General features: G+C 35.2%; 1 protein-coding gene across 1 annotated transcript in view; it reads left to right on the forward strand.

The window, feature by feature from the left end:
- MALRD1 (MAM and LDL receptor class A domain containing 1) overlaps nucleotides 1–17,422 on the forward strand; it is a 238,601-nt gene that overhangs the window by 154,951 nt on the left and 66,228 nt on the right. The window contains exons 29-31 of the mRNA XM_032689585.1: nucleotides 5,438–5,566; nucleotides 8,970–9,131; nucleotides 11,802–11,959. Of these exons, the coding sequence (XP_032545476.1) occupies nucleotides 5,438–5,566; nucleotides 8,970–9,131; nucleotides 11,802–11,959 (449 nt within the window). The remainder of the gene's footprint in view (nucleotides 1–5,437; nucleotides 5,567–8,969; nucleotides 9,132–11,801; nucleotides 11,960–17,422) is intronic.

Consider the following 17,422-nt stretch of genomic DNA (forward strand, 5'->3'; position numbering starts at 1 on the left):
GAGAGAGAGGGCTTTTATTGAGTGTTTTGGATTTATTCTGCATCACAGCTGAAACAACAGCTTGACAGTCATTTTGTAGGGTAAATATCATTGAAAAGCTCTAAAAATAATCTGTTCAGCTGAACTTTCTGAACTTTCAATGTAGCTCTACGCTGGAATTAGGATAAAGGAGAGACAGGGAGAGGAAAAAGGATCAAGCAGTAGAGAACTCATGTCAAACTGCTTCAGGAGATATTTTTATCAGCTGGAAAATGTCTATGATTACTGAGAAATAGAATTTTCTGCAAAAGTATGACTTTATATTTTACCCTATCTCCTCTTTTCTGTTTTCTTTTACCACTTGCAGACTCCAAAGAGATAAAGCTATCTCTCTCTAGCATCATGAAAGAGGGGAGGGAAGTGACATAAGTGCTCCCAGTATACATGACAATTTAAAAATCAAATAATAGAGATGATTTTTCAACTAGTTTGAAAATATTCCTACTCAGAAAGGAATTTAATTTCTAAAAAGACAAACAATGGGGAAATAATTCTCATTTCCATTGACTATACATTATATGTTTTGTTTCATACTGCTGACATGGTGGTGGTGTACTGTTGAGTGAGTGCACGTGTTTCTCTTGCAGATCAAAGATGAGACTCTCGGTAAACAGCAGGTCAATGTACTTGACCTTTAGTTCCACACTTTTTTCCTAAACAGCTCAAGATCTTGTTCACTGCAGCCTTTAACAGCCATAATAATTTGGGATTCACACTATACCTTTCAAAATCACAACACAACCTTTGACAACCTATGTCTGTAGTGTTGTAATACAACATGGCAAGAGCATCTCTTCCTTTTGGCTGTGTGATCAATCACTTCTTTCGTGATGAATATTTTAAATAGGACAACATTCACTGTGTCAACCTAACAGCCAATCTGTGAAATTTACTGCTATATGTGAAACTTAATTTTTTTTGCATTTTGCTTTAGACAATCAAAATCTATAACTTATGGGACTGATATTTAACCTGTCTGGTTCTTTCTGTAATTTTAGATGTAATGGATATTACAGGAATATTTACATCTTACAAAGCATTGCTAAAAGTAAGCTCCTGTACTGTGAGAGTCAGAGAAACAGTCACTGACCTGTTGCTGTTATCTAGTAGCAAACTTAAAGGAAAGAAGACTGGTTTTGTGAGTTTGTTCATAGTCACTCTTTTCTTGGTAGTTGAAAAAAAAGTGTCTGGGTTAATAATGTTGTATTTATCAGCTATCTGCAAATGAATCTTGTCATATCTATAAATTCTGTGAGTATTGTGTGGATTAGTCTTCCATAGATAACATATACTGGAGATGGATAAAAAATATAACTTGTGCTGTATTGGTAATAGAGTTACAATTTATTTGTGGTATACATGATGTGCATCTATATCTTGCTTGCTTTCTATGTACATACAAACACATAGAGGTATTCTTACTAGGAGAGATCTTATCTTTGGTGGTATTCTGAGAATTACACTGTCGAGAACAAAATATGCAGAAAAGAAAGTGGGTGTATGTAAATGCAAGTTCTATGGCAACTATCATTAACATGCTTATTTTGTAGGGTTTAGTGATCCAGAAGCCAAGTCAGTCCTATTGGTCTTTTAAAAACTACTTAGAAGATTTTATGGCTCTTTGCTGCATCAATACAAAATTGTACTTAATTGAAAAGTGATATCCTGTGCACGCTTTTTCCTTTTCAAGTACTGCCATTTCATTTGGCATAGGAATTTGCAAAGCATTATGCAGTCATTAATTACTACTTCATCTAAAATATGATCTTGTTGTAGTTTCCATTGGTGTCCTGGCTTTTGGGAAATGCTGCAGTTCCAAAGGGAAACCAAAGAAATGAGTGTAATAACCCGTTATCATTTTTCTATGCCATAATAATTGTTTTAATTTTTTTTGAATTTATAATAATCTAATACCCAAGTATTCACTGTAGCAGAAAAAAGTTATTTACAAGGATATGTGCTGTGACCAGTTATCTAGGAGAAAATAGATGGTTTAATTGCTTCACTGATTCTTGTTTATCTACTTATTTCTATGCTGTTATTATATGCTATTAAATTCTTCTCTGTGTTTATGTTTTATATTCTGTATTTTATTTTGGTTTACAGTGAGTTTTTTTGTTACCTATATTGTTTTTTTCTGGGAAAAGAACAAATTGAGGTCTTTTGACCTGCTGCATATCCACACTCCCTGTAATTCCTCTTATATCTATTTTGTGACAAATCCATGTTTGTGCATATTTCACTGTTTCATACCTCTGATATTTTCATACATGGCATCAGCTCATTCATTTGCTTGCTGTAGCTCACTCATCCATTGTAATGTTGTAGTTGCTCAAAGATAAGTGCAGAGTAACACAGCAAGCAAAGTACAACTGATAATTTTTTTTCTCATTGTAATCTTCGTCTTAATTTGTTTGGAGAGTATTTAACAGTAGATAATTTTTTTCCTTATAGGATTCTTGAGTTGTTGCAAGAAGAGGCAAGCAAGAAAATTTGCCATATTTTCTCATACCTTTTTTCTGCTTAGAACAGTTTTTCTGTATGTTTGGATTTCATGGAATGTTGTGATCGAGACTATTGGGAAAAAAATGTAATATTACATGCTATATATGATTAACCATCATCCAATGCATGCTATCTTGTTTTGATTTAGGTCTTAGCTGGTGTAGAAGTTTTGGTCAGAATGAGTGTACTCTGAAAAGTTGATTTTTTATGCCAGAATTCTGAATAGAAGTTTAGGATATTTGGTTTGACTGTGCTATGTTAATGCCAATATGTTAATTTGAAGAGGGATTTTATTTCTCTCTGCCAAAGGCTGTGGCAGAAAGTCCATTATTGCCATAAGCATGACCTGATATCCTTAAAACTTACATATAAACAAGGTCTTACTCCAAAAGGATAAAATTCACAGATAAGTGAATCTGTGTTTGGGCTTTATGGCATTCACACCTGTTGAGATAAATGTTTCCATTACGTCTGTGTATGGATCAAGTTTTATCTTAGGATAACCAAAGAGATGAAAATATTCATAAATGTTGGTACATGATATGTTTAAAGTACTATAAAGTAGCTTATTTAAAAAAACCAACTGTAATTAAGCGCTAAATATAAATCATAGTGCAACGACATAATGTTACTCTCTCAAGGTAGAGGTGTGGAATATGATCAGTCACAAAACCACGGATTTTCAGATGTTGTTCCCCTTTCATTTGCAGTGAAATAAGATGTGAAAATTATTGTATGCTAGTGGTTCTACCATTACCTAGTTTCTGTCATTATTTAAGCCACTGAGTGACTTAAGGAAGTAATTTAATTTTCCAGCGCATCATTTCCAGTGCATAGGAAGGAAGGGAGATGAGGGAGTCAGACTCTTCTCACAAGTGCCTACTGACAGAAGGCAATGGGTGCAAATTAAAAAAAAAAAAAAAAACCACAGGAAATTTCATGCAAACACAATAAACCACTTTTACTGTGAGGGTCACCCAAGAGAAACACTGCTTGTTCAGAGAGGTTGTTGAGTCTCCATCTATTGAAATATCCAAAACCCAACTCAACATGGTCCTGCACAACCTGCTGTACTACAGGCTGCTAGAGCAGTGGGTTGGACTAGTGAGGTCTTGAGAGGTCTCTTTCAACCTCCATTATTATGTGGTTTTCTAGAATTTAGGATAAGCCATATTAATGAATTTTTGGTGTTATCTTCAGTTCAGGTTTTATCATATCATTTTGGAGATGTCTGAAAAACTGCCTTAACCATCACAGATGCTTCATTCATTTTTTTCTCAAGAGTCTGTTTCTCTGCTAAGGGCTCACTGTCGCATGAATTATGTGTAAAAAGCAGCCATAGCTTTCCTTGTATTTAAGGCATTCACAGCAATGCTGTGGATTCCCTGACATCACTCAGATCAAATTGACAGTGTAAAAATAAAAAATAAAACAAGATAGATATCAATTTAGAAATAGATATTATTTGTATCAATGCACAGACACCTTTGCATTTTAAAGCAGAAAATTTTAATTTTAAGCTCCTGCAAGTAACCAACATTACCACTGCTTCATTTGTTTGTTTGTTTGTTTGTTTTGAACTATTTTAAATATTTGGATTACATTTTCATATGGTATTGTCACTCAATTTAATATTACCTTGTCTACATGTTGAAACTAACCCAAAAGTTTAGTTCTCGTTTTCTATTTTGTTTCAATGAAAATGCACCTCCTCAGTCTGTAAAATTCAGTAAGTACCACTATCTGAGATTAAAACCCTGAAACAATAACTTTTCCTCTGGAAATATGGGCCTGCACAAACGCAAATATCATGGTGTTCTGGTCAGGCTGTGTTTAAAAATGTTTTATATTTTAGTCATGTTTAAAGGAAAAAATGAAACACATTACAATGAATAGAGTAAAAATAAATTTCCCTAAATCTCTTTTTGCACAACATGAAGCTCTAGACTGAAAAGCAATCTAAGGTTAACAGGAGTGCATTTGAAATGTTGTGTTTGGGATCATCAGAACTGTTTCAATTAGTGTTAGTGGAAGTTATGCACACAGTGCAACTAAAAAATAACTTGAATAAGTTAAAAAAAGTTTAAAATCAGTTAAAAAATAAGTTAAAAAATAACATTGAACTAAAGAACTTATGTAAGTTTCTTTATAGTCTGATAGTGTCAGGGTGGCTGAATCTCAGCATTCTTTGGATTTGACACTAACATTTTATGTGCAAGTTGCTAAGTTAGTCTCATTTTATGAGATGATTTTTCACTCACTTTCAGAGATGAACAAAAACTGTTGTAAAAAAGATCTGTGTATTCAATACCAAGTTAGTCTCATTTTATGAGATGATTTTCACTCTCTTTCAGAGATGAACAAAAACTGTTGTAAAAAAGATCTGTATATTCAATACCGTAAGAGGAATATCACACTCAGAGCAGAAGTATCTCTAAACTCTTCCAAAAAAGTTGTGTCTTATAATGGCTTTAAAAGTTTATGCATTAAGCAAATGTGTATAACAGTGATTTTCTGAGTTTAAAATGTTCTTATTTTCCAAACAATGTACTATAATTATGAGCAGAATAAAGCCTTTATCCTTTTCAACAGCTTTATACTTTTCAACAGCTCATAGAACCCTCTTTTATGGAATGTCCACAATACACTAGGGATACAGTTATGTTGATGCCAAACTGAATTTTCATCAAGGCAAAACATTCTACCCCTGAAGCTTTGGGCAAGGCCAATACAGTAGTCTAGACATGTATAATGCAACATTAAAAGAGTGAGACCAAATAACATCTGTTGGAAGCAGATACATCCCTAAAGTCATGACATTTAATGGCTAAACATATAAAAAAAATCCTTTGATTTAATCACAATATTGATTTAAATGTCCTGTTGGTTTCAGTTGGAGAGAATCCCAGGGAATGCCCTGCCTTCACTGATTTTGTGTGTGGGAATGAGAATTGCATAGAGTCTCGGTTCGTCTGTGACTATAAACCAGACTGTGAAGACTTATCTGATGAAGCTGACTGCAGTAAGTGTCTCTTTGTGTGTTAATGAAATCTCCAGTTACAATTATACCTTTTAATGCTGTAGCATAGCTTAGGTGAGTTTACACAGATGATTCGCTCAGAAGGTGATTACAAGCAGTTTGCCATTTCTTCATTACAGAATAGTTGGAAAAAGTCCAGTCTGTTTATGTTTTGTGAAGTCCTAGTGAACACTGAAACAAGATTTGTCTGTAGGCGTTCTTTGCTATGGCTGATTGAGACGGCAGGACACAACTCAATTTTAAAATCTGGATCAAGTTCACAGGCTTTCCAATTCAGGCTTGAAACTCAGAAGAAGTAAAACATTATGTCCTCGTTCCTGCTCCATGTCTTTGTTTAGTTACAGTTACTGTCTGGACCCAGCATCTGGAGCAGGAAGAGTTAGTAGTCTGTACATACAGTTCAGTAATCAATCTAATTGTTAATCTGAGCTGGAGAGCCAAATTCTGCTATAATGCAGATATAATCAAAAGTAACTTTGATAGATAAAGCAAATGCATTAAACAAATTAATTCAATGTTCATCTTGTGTGGAAGCAAAAGGACTTCATTGAAATCAAGAAATACTTGGTGATCTCTTGAAAATCAAAGGCCTTTTCACTTGCATAGAGTTGCTATATGCTTTGACTGGACAGGATCACAAAAACAATGTCCCTTTGTTGGGCAATGGAAATAATATTGGTTTAGCCAGGCAGCAGACTTGCAGACTTACACTTACTGGGATACATGCTAGATGTCCCTATAGGAGATTTAACTTGGAGGTTTTCCCTTTCATAAAAGCAAATAACAGTTCTGAAGTACGTATGCTGAAGGTGGTGTCACTATTTCTGGTTTCTACCTCTTGGAGTGCTCTGTGTTGTGGAGAATTTTGTGAATCATAAACACGGAAATTGATCTACATTGAATCATAACTTTAAAATACTAGCTTTTTAAAAGTAGATTCCAAGAAAAGATATATTTTAAACATCTAATCTGATTTGTTGTATACAATATTAATTTTTTCAGGAGTTAGGCAAAGTAAATGCAGCAAAATATTCTGTAAACTCACCCTTATAAAATTTTTCAGGCCTAACAGACATATAGTAAATCTGAATTGTGTCCAAAGTGAACTGCTTGGTAAAGGTATTCAAAACACTGTGGAGGCACTATATTGTTAAATGATATAGCAACTTCATTGGGGGAGAGCATTGTTCTTTTTTTTCTGAAAGGACTGTGATAGCATCAATTCTCTCTTCTTGGTCAGATAATAGACAGAAATATTTCAGGTTATAAATGACCTTAAATCACAGTAAAGCAACTCAGTCCTTGCTATACTAAACAAAATCTTTTCCAAGGGAAGAAGATACTCACTTTAAATAAGTAGAGTGAAATATTATTTTAGATGGAAATGTTGCAGCTGCATCAAAATAGACTTGCTGTTTGTGCAGAAGTGTCAAAATATCAGTAACATAGAGATACTGTAATCTGACATTCAGAATATTCAGATAAGCCTCAGGTATACTATTTCCCTATCTGTTATATCTTAGTTTCAACAAATGATGCCTTACATTTAGATAAATACACCTTTCCCCTGAGCATATATCTTATAGATGGGAATAAACAATGTTGATGGGCATATAATGCCTTCTAGATATGGAAACCTCATTTTTTAATGAAAAGGCAACAGGAGCTACTTAATCAAAAAAGAGAGCAGAACAGGCACAGAGAAAGCCCTTCACAGTCTAACCTGTACCATCACAAATGGTTATGGCCACATTTGTCTTGGGTTTTCTCCTTTGCACTGAGCTCAAGGTCTGAGCTTATTTCACATTCTACAATAGTTTTATACCAGTGTAACTCCAAAGAAGTAAATGGACCATAATCTACTCAGCAGCAATTCCTCTGTACAGGATTTACAACAGAACCTGAATGAAATGAACTGCATCCATGTAGGCTGGTGAACTTTTTTGTTTTAAATAAAGTCATGGAAGTTGCTTACTCTGTGCTTCATTCAGTCCAGTCAGGCAATCTTGCAAAATTTTCATTCTCTTTCAGTTACCTGGTGAAAGTACCGAGGTGAAAAAAGCACACATGAAAGTAGTTTCAATTTTCATGAATTGCAGGCAATTGTACGCACAGATTTGATTAATAAGAAGCCTCAGTGTTGATGATCCAACTGGAGGTGTGCTTGAATCATTGAAATAAAAGCAATTGTTTCAATAAATGGAACAATCTTCTATTGATCTTCTATTGACTTCTAAATAGGCTATGCTCAGTCATTAAATATAAAGCACCCCGGAGGTACAGATATGTCACATGACTATAACACCAGTAAATACTATTTATAAATATTTATTAATAATTACCTTCTGAAAGCACTGTTAATATATTAGGGTAAAAATCCTGAAGTTGGGTATCCTATTATGACTAGTATAAATTCTAAATAAATTTGGACTTTGATCTTGTTAGAGATGTACAAGCAAATTGTATTTGTTTTTTTGATTAATGAGTTCCCTTCTTTGTCCTACCTGCATGTGATGGTCTTAGTTGTCGGAGTTAGGCTTTATTAGGCTTCCACGATGCTTGTAATGCAGTGCCAGTGCAGATGATCAGTACATTTGAATAGTACTAATAAAAGCACAGAAGAGTTGAAGTGGGAAGACACCTCTGGAAATCATCTAGTTCAGCTCCCTGCTTGAAAAAGAGTTCACTGCAATAGGTTGCACAGGGCTTTGCCAGTCAGGGTTTGGATATCTCCAAAAATGGAGACTCCATAACTTCTCTGGGCAACCTGTGTAAGTGTTTGATCAGCCTTACGGTTAAAAAAGTTTTTTCTTAACCTTAAAAAGTGCTTCCTGTAGTTTTTACCCATTGCCTCTTGTCCTGACACTGGGCACCACTGAGAAGCGTCTTCTTTAAACCATCACAGCAAATGTCTATATACACTGACAAAATCCCACAGAGCATTCTCATCTCCTGAATTTAGTCGGTGTCCTAGTCACCAAAACATCTCTTTCATCATAAAACCGCCTTCAGGCATAACATTCACGAGGAAGAGCCACATATCTTTATGAAAAATACCACTGCAGAAGTGCAGTCCAGTTTTGCTAGCTAATTGACTGGAAATCATTCTGTGCATTCACCTTGGATAAGAATTAAATTTGGTGAAGTCCTCAGTTTGTCATCAAGAGTTACATGGGCATTTATCTGTAATAAAGTTTATATGTGTTCATGAAGAATTAGTTTTTTCTTTCCTCATTAACTACCACATAATATTTATGTCCATACACGGAATGCAGGGAAACAGAGTTAGCTATATAGAATCCTTTTCATTACCAAGTACAGTATGTTCATTATAGCACCTTTACAGAGAGCTGGGGTGATAATTTACTTCTGATTGTATTTTCAGGTTACTACACAAATATTCCTGGAAGCTGTAACTTTGAAACACAAGACCAAGAATGGACAAGTGCATGTGGATTAACACAAGACCCTAATGATGATTTTGACTGGAATATTAGCAACAGTGCTGTCATGGGACAAATGGGTCCTCATACTGACCACACACCAGGTATTGCCATGTGTACTACATCATTTCTGGGAAAATTAAATATTCACTAAATTAAAAAAACACAACCAACTACCTGCCAAGGTAACAGCTAATCTCAGTGTGATCAGCTGATGTGACAGAATGGTTCAAGGCTGCAATAGGAAAGATTCAGATTGGACATTAGGAAGCATTTCCTTACCGATATGGAGGTCAAACACTGGAACAGACTCCCTAGAGGTGGTCAGTGCTCCAAGCCTGACAGTGTTTAAGAGGCATTTGGACAATGTCCTTAACAACATGTTTTAATTTGGTCAACCCTGAATTGACTAGGGGCAGTTGGACTAGATGATCACTATAGGTCTCTTCCAACTGAAATAATTTTATTCTATTCCAATAAAAAATTTTATCTATACAATGCCAGTTTCTGATATTAAAAGATGAATTTTTTTAAAGTATAACTAGCTACAGTAATACTCTTCTCCTTGTCAATATTTTAAACAATCTACTTTTCCTGGAGTGTGGTACCATCCTAATGAATTCTCGAAAAACATGCAATTATATGTAGGTCCTCAGAGAATGGCTGAGGAGCAAAGTGTGTGGATGTGCATGAAATGCTTAAGGTTTCTACTTTGCTTTAATTTACCTCCCTGGCATTGGCTTGCCAGAAATCTTAATACTGAAGTGCTACTGAAGATGTTGCTGATAGACTGCTACCAGAATGCCTTTTGATTGTCAGAAGAATTAAATGTATTTATAGGCAATTACAGTAATCTGTGTTATATAGACAGTTGAGTAATAATTATATATTGTATTACATAAATATTAAATAATATGTTATCTACATTATACAGTATATCTGGATGGGAGATTAATTTCCATCACAAATACACCAATCTCTATTTGAGAAGTACTTAGCTATCTTTTCAGAAGCCTTAATGATTGGAAACCCTGTCTTAATTTACACCTGATCAGCAAAGTATCATTAGTATTCAATCTAGAAGTATCACAATCTCTACTGGTTTTGTTTTGGATTTGTGAGCAGCATGATCTCCAGGTCTTGACTCTTTTTTTTTTTTGTGTTTTATGTTTCCAAAATCAACAGAGATGTCTTATCGTGGGTGGCTGTAACCATTTCTGTTCTACCCGTTTATCCTCCCTTTTCCTCTAGAGGATTCTGCACCTGCTGCAGGAACTGCTCACCTGATCATGAGGGAACTGTTTATCTACCATAAATCACAGCTTTTGCAGACATCCACACTAGTTTGTGTTGCTACTGCAGCCTGTAAATGTGGAAGTTCATTCTTCTTGGAAAGGAACAGAACAGACATGTAGAGGTAGAAATGGCTGTTCCAGACAAGCTGCCCCTTGCAAATAAGTAGTTTGACTTGCTTTCTTGCTGTTCCTTTGATGTAATATGATGAGAAAACAACGACTAGCCCTTGGCTTTTCAAGATTTTGTATGATTTTCTATTTCAGTTTCTGTCATTTAATTAGTTCTTTGTTTCTGTGAAATTACCCAGCAATTGTAAGAAAAACAAAGTTAATAAAAAGTGAAGCAAAAGGAAAACAAAAATAGAGTAGACATGTTTGTAAAATTACTCAGAGTTGTAATTTTACTTGTAAATTTACTTGTAAATTGCCAAGGCAAGAAATATTCACATTGGCTATAGAGAAATCTCTTGTCAGAATTGCCATCAGCTTAAATACTGATGGCCTGTAATGTCCAAAAATATCTATCAGCCCATTACTGACCCAAATCCAATTCCTTCTTGTTCCAAATTAATTTTGTCTAGTTACTAAGCATATAAGTTCAGTGTACACAGCATACATGCCATTATAGTAATATAAATAAGTCTGTGATATTATATCTATTATGTATTAAGTGCATTGGCACAACGTTGTGTGGAGGAATCTCATACTGGTTTAAATGTTTCTTGTATTGCTTCATGTCTTCTGTCTGGTGACCAGTGAGAAGACCCAAGGGAATAGTGTGAAGTTGTGTCAGGGGAGGTTGGATATTAGGGAAAGGTTCTTCACCCAGAGGGTGGCTGAGCACTGGAACAGGCTCCCCAGGGAAGTGGTCACAGCACCAAGCCTGACAGAGTTCAAGAAGCATTTCATCAATGCTCTCAGGCACATGGTGTGACTCTTGGGGTGTCCTGCTCAGGACCAGGAGTTGGACTTTGATGATCCTTGTGGGTCTCTTCCAAGTCAGATTATTTTATGATTCTATCTAGCACAAGGGACATCTAGAAAACCAGGGAAAAGTTTTAAACCAAAGAGGAGATATTTCGGTTATAAATTAGGAAGAAATTCTTTACTCAGAAGGTGATGAGGCACTTGAAAAAGTTGCCCAGAGGAGCTGGATGGGGCATTCATCCCTGGAAGTGCTCAAGGACAGGCTGGACAGGGCTTTGAGCAACCCGCTCTAGTAGGTGGCATCCCTGCCCATGACATGAGGATTGGAACTAGATTATTTTTAAGGGTCCTTCCAACCCAAACTATTCTATTATTCTATGAAATATGAAAAGCATTAACATGGAAGATCTCCATACAACCAAGGTATGGTATACATGTGAGTGATAAAAAAAGATTAAAAAAATGTTAACATCTATGTGTGTAAAAATGCTTATAATCTGAAGCATAAAATAGTATTTAAAAGCTCCAAATGTTTTTTATCTTTTTATTAAGGTAAAGGACAGAGGTTTTTGTATGTAAACTCATCTGCCCAGAAGGAAGGAAACAGAGCAAGGATAACTACCACCAAATTCTTCCCAGCTAGTCTTGGGGTCTGTAGGGTTCGCTTCTGGTTCTGGATGTTTGCTTCTAGGCAAACAGGAGTCCTAAAGGTAAGAGAAAAAGTACTTCTGCTACATCATAATAATATCTACTTTAGTACTGTTCGCATTTTTGTGTCTAGAATTAGCAAAATCTTAGGAATTCTTGTTAACAATACCTAATCACAACTTCACTGCAGTTACACCTATATACAAAATTTTTGTTGACAAGATCAAGTGACAATTCTACTTCAGTTTTAGTTCCACTTGAAGTCCTTTTGTTACATATGTAAGAATTAACACTGCACATTTGACTACCATACTTAAACCTGCCCAATATCAGCACAGCTCTCTGCACAATTCACTCATTTACATAAAATAGAACTGGTTCCAATGTTTAGTGGTTTAAAATAAAAGTTTTAAAAATATTAATATAGTCATGTGTAAAGGGTGTTTTATTAAAACAACCGCAAATAAGGTATTTAACCATATTAACAATTATAGCTCAAACTTCCATGAAAACATCATCTTGCTCTTCCCCAAGCATCCTTAATGGGTACCTCTGGTTATTAAGTACTCTAGTTCAAGCAGTGATGTGAACCCCTGGTAAAAAATTCATTTCATGGGACTCACTGAATAAATATATTCCACAGTTCCTTGTTAAGCGGACTGGGCAAGACTCCTATCTGTGGTGGTTTGTTAGATTTTGAAAATACAGGTTATGTTAGTTTTTTAATTTGGACAGAATAGAAAAAATGTGCATATGCTAACTTCTGAACTAAGATAATCTATTTTAAAAGTGAACAAGAATATCTTTGTGGCCTTAGACCTCAAATTAAGTCTGGAAGTTTGTACCACTGTTTTCTTCACTGGAAAAGATAATCATAGCACAGTCCATGGGATTATAGTTCAGTTTGGCTGAAAGGGCCTTAGGAGGTCTCCAGTCCAACCTTCTGCTCCAAGTAGGGTCAGCTACAAGATCATGGCCGGTGGCTCAGAAATTTACCCAGTTTTGAAAATGGACGTAAGTGGAGACTATTGAAACTCTGTGGGCAACCTCTGTCACTAATCAACCACCCACCATGAGAAGACTTCTCCTTATACCCAGCCAAAGAATAATATTAACTTTCATTTCACCCTTTGTCTCTTTTTTTTAAGCATTTTTTTCTGGATGGGATTTGCATCTCCATTTTATCTCTAGTACCTAGTTTATGAATCCTCTGAGTATTGTTGTAAACAATTAATAATAACAAGAAAAAAAACCTCACTGTATTGCATGAAGTTAGTATAAGCAGCAGTAAAAAGCAGATAAATTGCTTTTTTTAATTGATTGATAGCTAAATACTACGAGATTATCTATTATTATGTACTTGTTTAAATTCAAGTACCTTGGACATTACAGTGTGCAACATTGACAGTGAGACTTTTCGAAGGAGCTTCTGAATGTCTCCAAGCTTCCCAGAACACTTAGTGTTTCTGAATAAGTGGGTGTGTGTGGCTTCTGTGTGAGTTAGTAAGCAGATGGTCACACAGAGTCTGCTTTTTAATTTTTTTTTTCTTTTTCATTTTAAACAGACTAGTTTAATTAACTCTCATTGCCTTCAATTTCATAAAGAGATCTATAAAGAATTGTCTTACTTCCACACACAAATAAAGTTCCCTGTTTATGGTTTTGCAACATACACTCTTTATGTAGAAACATGTAACAGTATTTGCAACAGACTGAAGCACTCAGCCAGGAATATCGTCCTGTCACAGGCTCAATTTATCCCTATGGACATTTTGGTCTTTTCTATCAAACTAATAATCTATTTAAGCATCAACTCTTGCTGATATTAAGTCAAGAATATAAATTACCCGTAACCATTCAAGAGAAAAAGAAAAAAAGTCCAAAAAGAACAAACAAAAAAGAGCAATAAAGTCAACAGCCCAGTACTTCTAAAGCAAAAGCTCTGTAAATATTTTTTTTTTCAGTTTGCACTGGAGGTGAAAGAAGTCAAACTGTAATAGGAAGTCTGAATAATGTGTTGGAATATAATAACATCAGTACAAAAGCTGATGTTATAGCTCTTATCTAAAAGACAGCTCTCTGGTCAAGTCTGAACTAAAAAAAAAAAGGACTGCAGATAGGACGTGCTGAGGTGTGTGATTAAAATGACATACAGGGAACACATAAAAAAGAAAGATAAAAAGGAAGACTGTATTGGTATAGGAAGTAGATGTGGTAGAACTACACAAAATAATCTTATTTTTACCCCAAAAACAACTAGTCACTGAAGAAAAAGGATCTAGAAGTTCTTCTTTTCTGTATTCATAGTGCACATTTCAAGTGCACAATTCCATTGTCATAAACTCTGTAATTTGTTCATAGAGAAACCAAAAGCATAGGCTATTATTATTATTATTATTATTTTTAAATAGGACACAACGTTTACAGCAACTTTTGAATTAACATAGAATGGATACTATTTGAAAGAGATCTGAATATTAATGCTTCATGACTTCAGTCAACTATTTGCCAACAGGAGTAGAAATTGCTTAGCAATTATTAAGTACAAACCCACTAGTTTTCCTTAGAAGTATGTGGTGTCAGCATTTGAGATGGAAGTTATTCAGCACTAAATACATAGTTAGTCTAATATATCAATTAATACGCTCTGAACAAGAATAGCTTTCAGTACAAACAAATTTTGCTGAATTATGATGCAAAAGTAAATTTTTAAAAAAAAGTCTCATATTTCTCTTTGCATATTATGACTATTTAGTTGCATTTAATGATGCAGGAGAGCAGTTTCAGCAAGTAATGAATGGGTTTTTCACGTCTTTGTTTCCATTGGGGAATTTTTGATCATCTGTCAGTTAGACTGAAAATATTCAGCTTTTATTATGCTTTAGCATTCTTTCTTTGCCTGTTTATTTCGGAAGTTGAGAATTAAAATGAAAATTCATTCCCTACGTGATAGCATAACTGATATATCAGTTTTCTGCTTTGGTATTTGTTGATACTAATAAAACTGAGGTATAATGGATTTTATTATAGGACAGATAATTTGTTATTGTTTCAAATGAATGTTTAGATGAAATTTTTTGTTACTTTAAACAAAGGTTTAGAGAAATAAAGAGAAAAGAGGTAAGTAATTTTTTTAAGTGCTTCTCTATTGTGAGGGTGAAATGTGATACAATTTTGTAATCTGATTTTTGGACTTTGGAGAAACAGTTTCAGTTTGTCTCTGGTGTAGGTTCAGTCCAAGGAAAATGAGCAATGATAACTGCCAAGGAACATGAGGAGTTCAAGTGCATGATTTTAAGGATGTAAAGCAGAAAACATAGCATCATTATTCATTGGAGTCAGTGGAGACTTTCCTCAGCTGACTCAAGCCTCTAGTGCCTAATGAAGTGAAAATGCAGGTTGTCTTTCTCAAGATTTTCCTTCTTCCTTGGCTGGCAATTAAAGGCTATGTGTTGTAAACAACGGGAGAATACACCTCTTATTAGGCACCCTTTAGATCTCCATTGGCTTCTCAGTTATTAGGCAGTTCAGGTGGAACATTGCACCATCCAGCATGCCAACTGCTAGATTCAGGCAAGATCAGGAAGATAATTATCTTGAAAATCAGGATGGGGTACAGGATAGCCACCTAAGTTGTAGCTGCTGAAGAATAAGTAGAAAATAGCACTTTATATTTCATGACCTTCAAAAGTACATGCACTTTCACCATTCCCAGAATGAAATAGAAGTTGAAAGGATTCAGAAGTTTCTAACACACAGGACATTCCGTGCAGAATTGGAACTAACTCATGATTTTGAGGCAGGGTAGTGGAATCTTCTGAAGAATGTTGTTCTCTGCAGACCAGCTAGATCAGTATTAGTCTGGAACACAGTCTTACCAGTTGTTCAATAGGACTTTGCTACAACTTGTTTGGTTGGGGTTTTTTGATTGCTTGTTTTGTTGTGGTATGTTTGTTTGGGTTTTTATTGGTTTTCTTTTCATTACATACCATAGAGTGAGATTCATCTTGCTAGCTTTTTTCTCTGTCACATCTGAAATTGTTTTCACTATCAGGCTAGTTTGTACACAATTCATGGGACGCTGTGCAAGTAGTGTAGTCTCTGGAGCTATTAAGTGCCACACAGCTATACCTTTCCAGGGCTTAGGGAGATCTTATCTATGAGAATTTGCTCTACCTTTCATGTGCTGTATATTTTTATACAGGCCAGCAAAAATCCTGCATACACTTAATGTACTTCCTGACCTAGAAGATGCTTCAAACTCTCAGTGGCATGGGTAGTCCCAGGAAAGAATATAGTATTATATCTTACAGTTATTTCTTCACTTTCACTCGGCACAATCTCTAAGAGAATAAGATCCATACCCAGCTAAAGGTACAGAGTCCTTGGGCTTCCCATTTTTCTGAACTCTCCTTTAATTCCATTGGATTTACCATGGCTTTTCAAACACGTATTATTCTTTTCAAAAATTCATCTAAATTTTTTACAAGGCATTTAAGAACACGGATCAATTCCTGGCATAGTTATGGATACATAAAGACTTGGAGAACTGAAGCAAAAGTATTCAGAAGCACTTTGGCCAGTAGTGGAATGACAAATGGAGCAGAGCTGGGAGCTCAACTGAGATTTCCGATGAACCAGTTTAGTGATTTCCACTAAATGCTATCAGTTTCCTCAGATTACCTGTGTGATTATTGTGAGAAACCATACACCAGGTTGAAACTTTAGTCTAACTGAGCACAGAGCCACATAAATCACCACAACATATAACCTAATCTATAATAATTACATATCTGCACATCCTTACTCTTTGATAAATATAAATTAAATATCAAGGAAAAGAAAGGCAAGGATATAAAACTACTTTGTATCTATGTGAACAGTAGCTAATGTCATGAAAATGTCACACTTAAAACCCAGTTTGACTTTCTGCCATTCCAAACACATTGGCCAGTAAACATACAGGAGGTTTCCTGATTGATTTATGGTTTGGGCTGAGTTTGAGCTATGGGATTGATCTGTATGTACACAGAATGATTCCATGCTCCTACACCAGGCTTTGTATGGACATGACACAATTCCTCAGTACCTAGAACTGTTCAAGCAAGTATTGTGCCTTGAAATTTTTAGTATGATAAACTTCTCCTACTAACCTAACCAAAAGAAGTGGGGAAAAAATATGATTTTAAATAATAGGACAATCCTTAACTGTCCTGTAAGAGAGATTCCAGTATTGTCTTCAAATGCTTTTGATTCTTCCCACTTTCCCGACATGTATTTGTGCAGCTGCGAGACTTAACAAGGAGATATATTGAAAGTGATATTATCTCATTTTTTAGCAGAAATTAATACTGAATGATACAGTAATAGCTAAAACCACACTAACACTGTTATGTGCTGTAAAATTCTAGATCATCAAGATTGTTGTCTTTCATGATTGGTAGAATAGTGAATGGTTCTAGAGACATAGACAGGTATTGTAACTTAGTCCTAACCTCACATGTAGAGTTATTCTAATCAAGGGT

The sequence above is a fragment of the Chiroxiphia lanceolata genome, chromosome 1, assembly GCF_009829145.1.
Source record: "Chiroxiphia lanceolata isolate bChiLan1 chromosome 1, bChiLan1.pri, whole genome shotgun sequence".
NCBI classification, from domain to species: domain Eukaryota; kingdom Metazoa; phylum Chordata; class Aves; order Passeriformes; family Pipridae; genus Chiroxiphia; species Chiroxiphia lanceolata.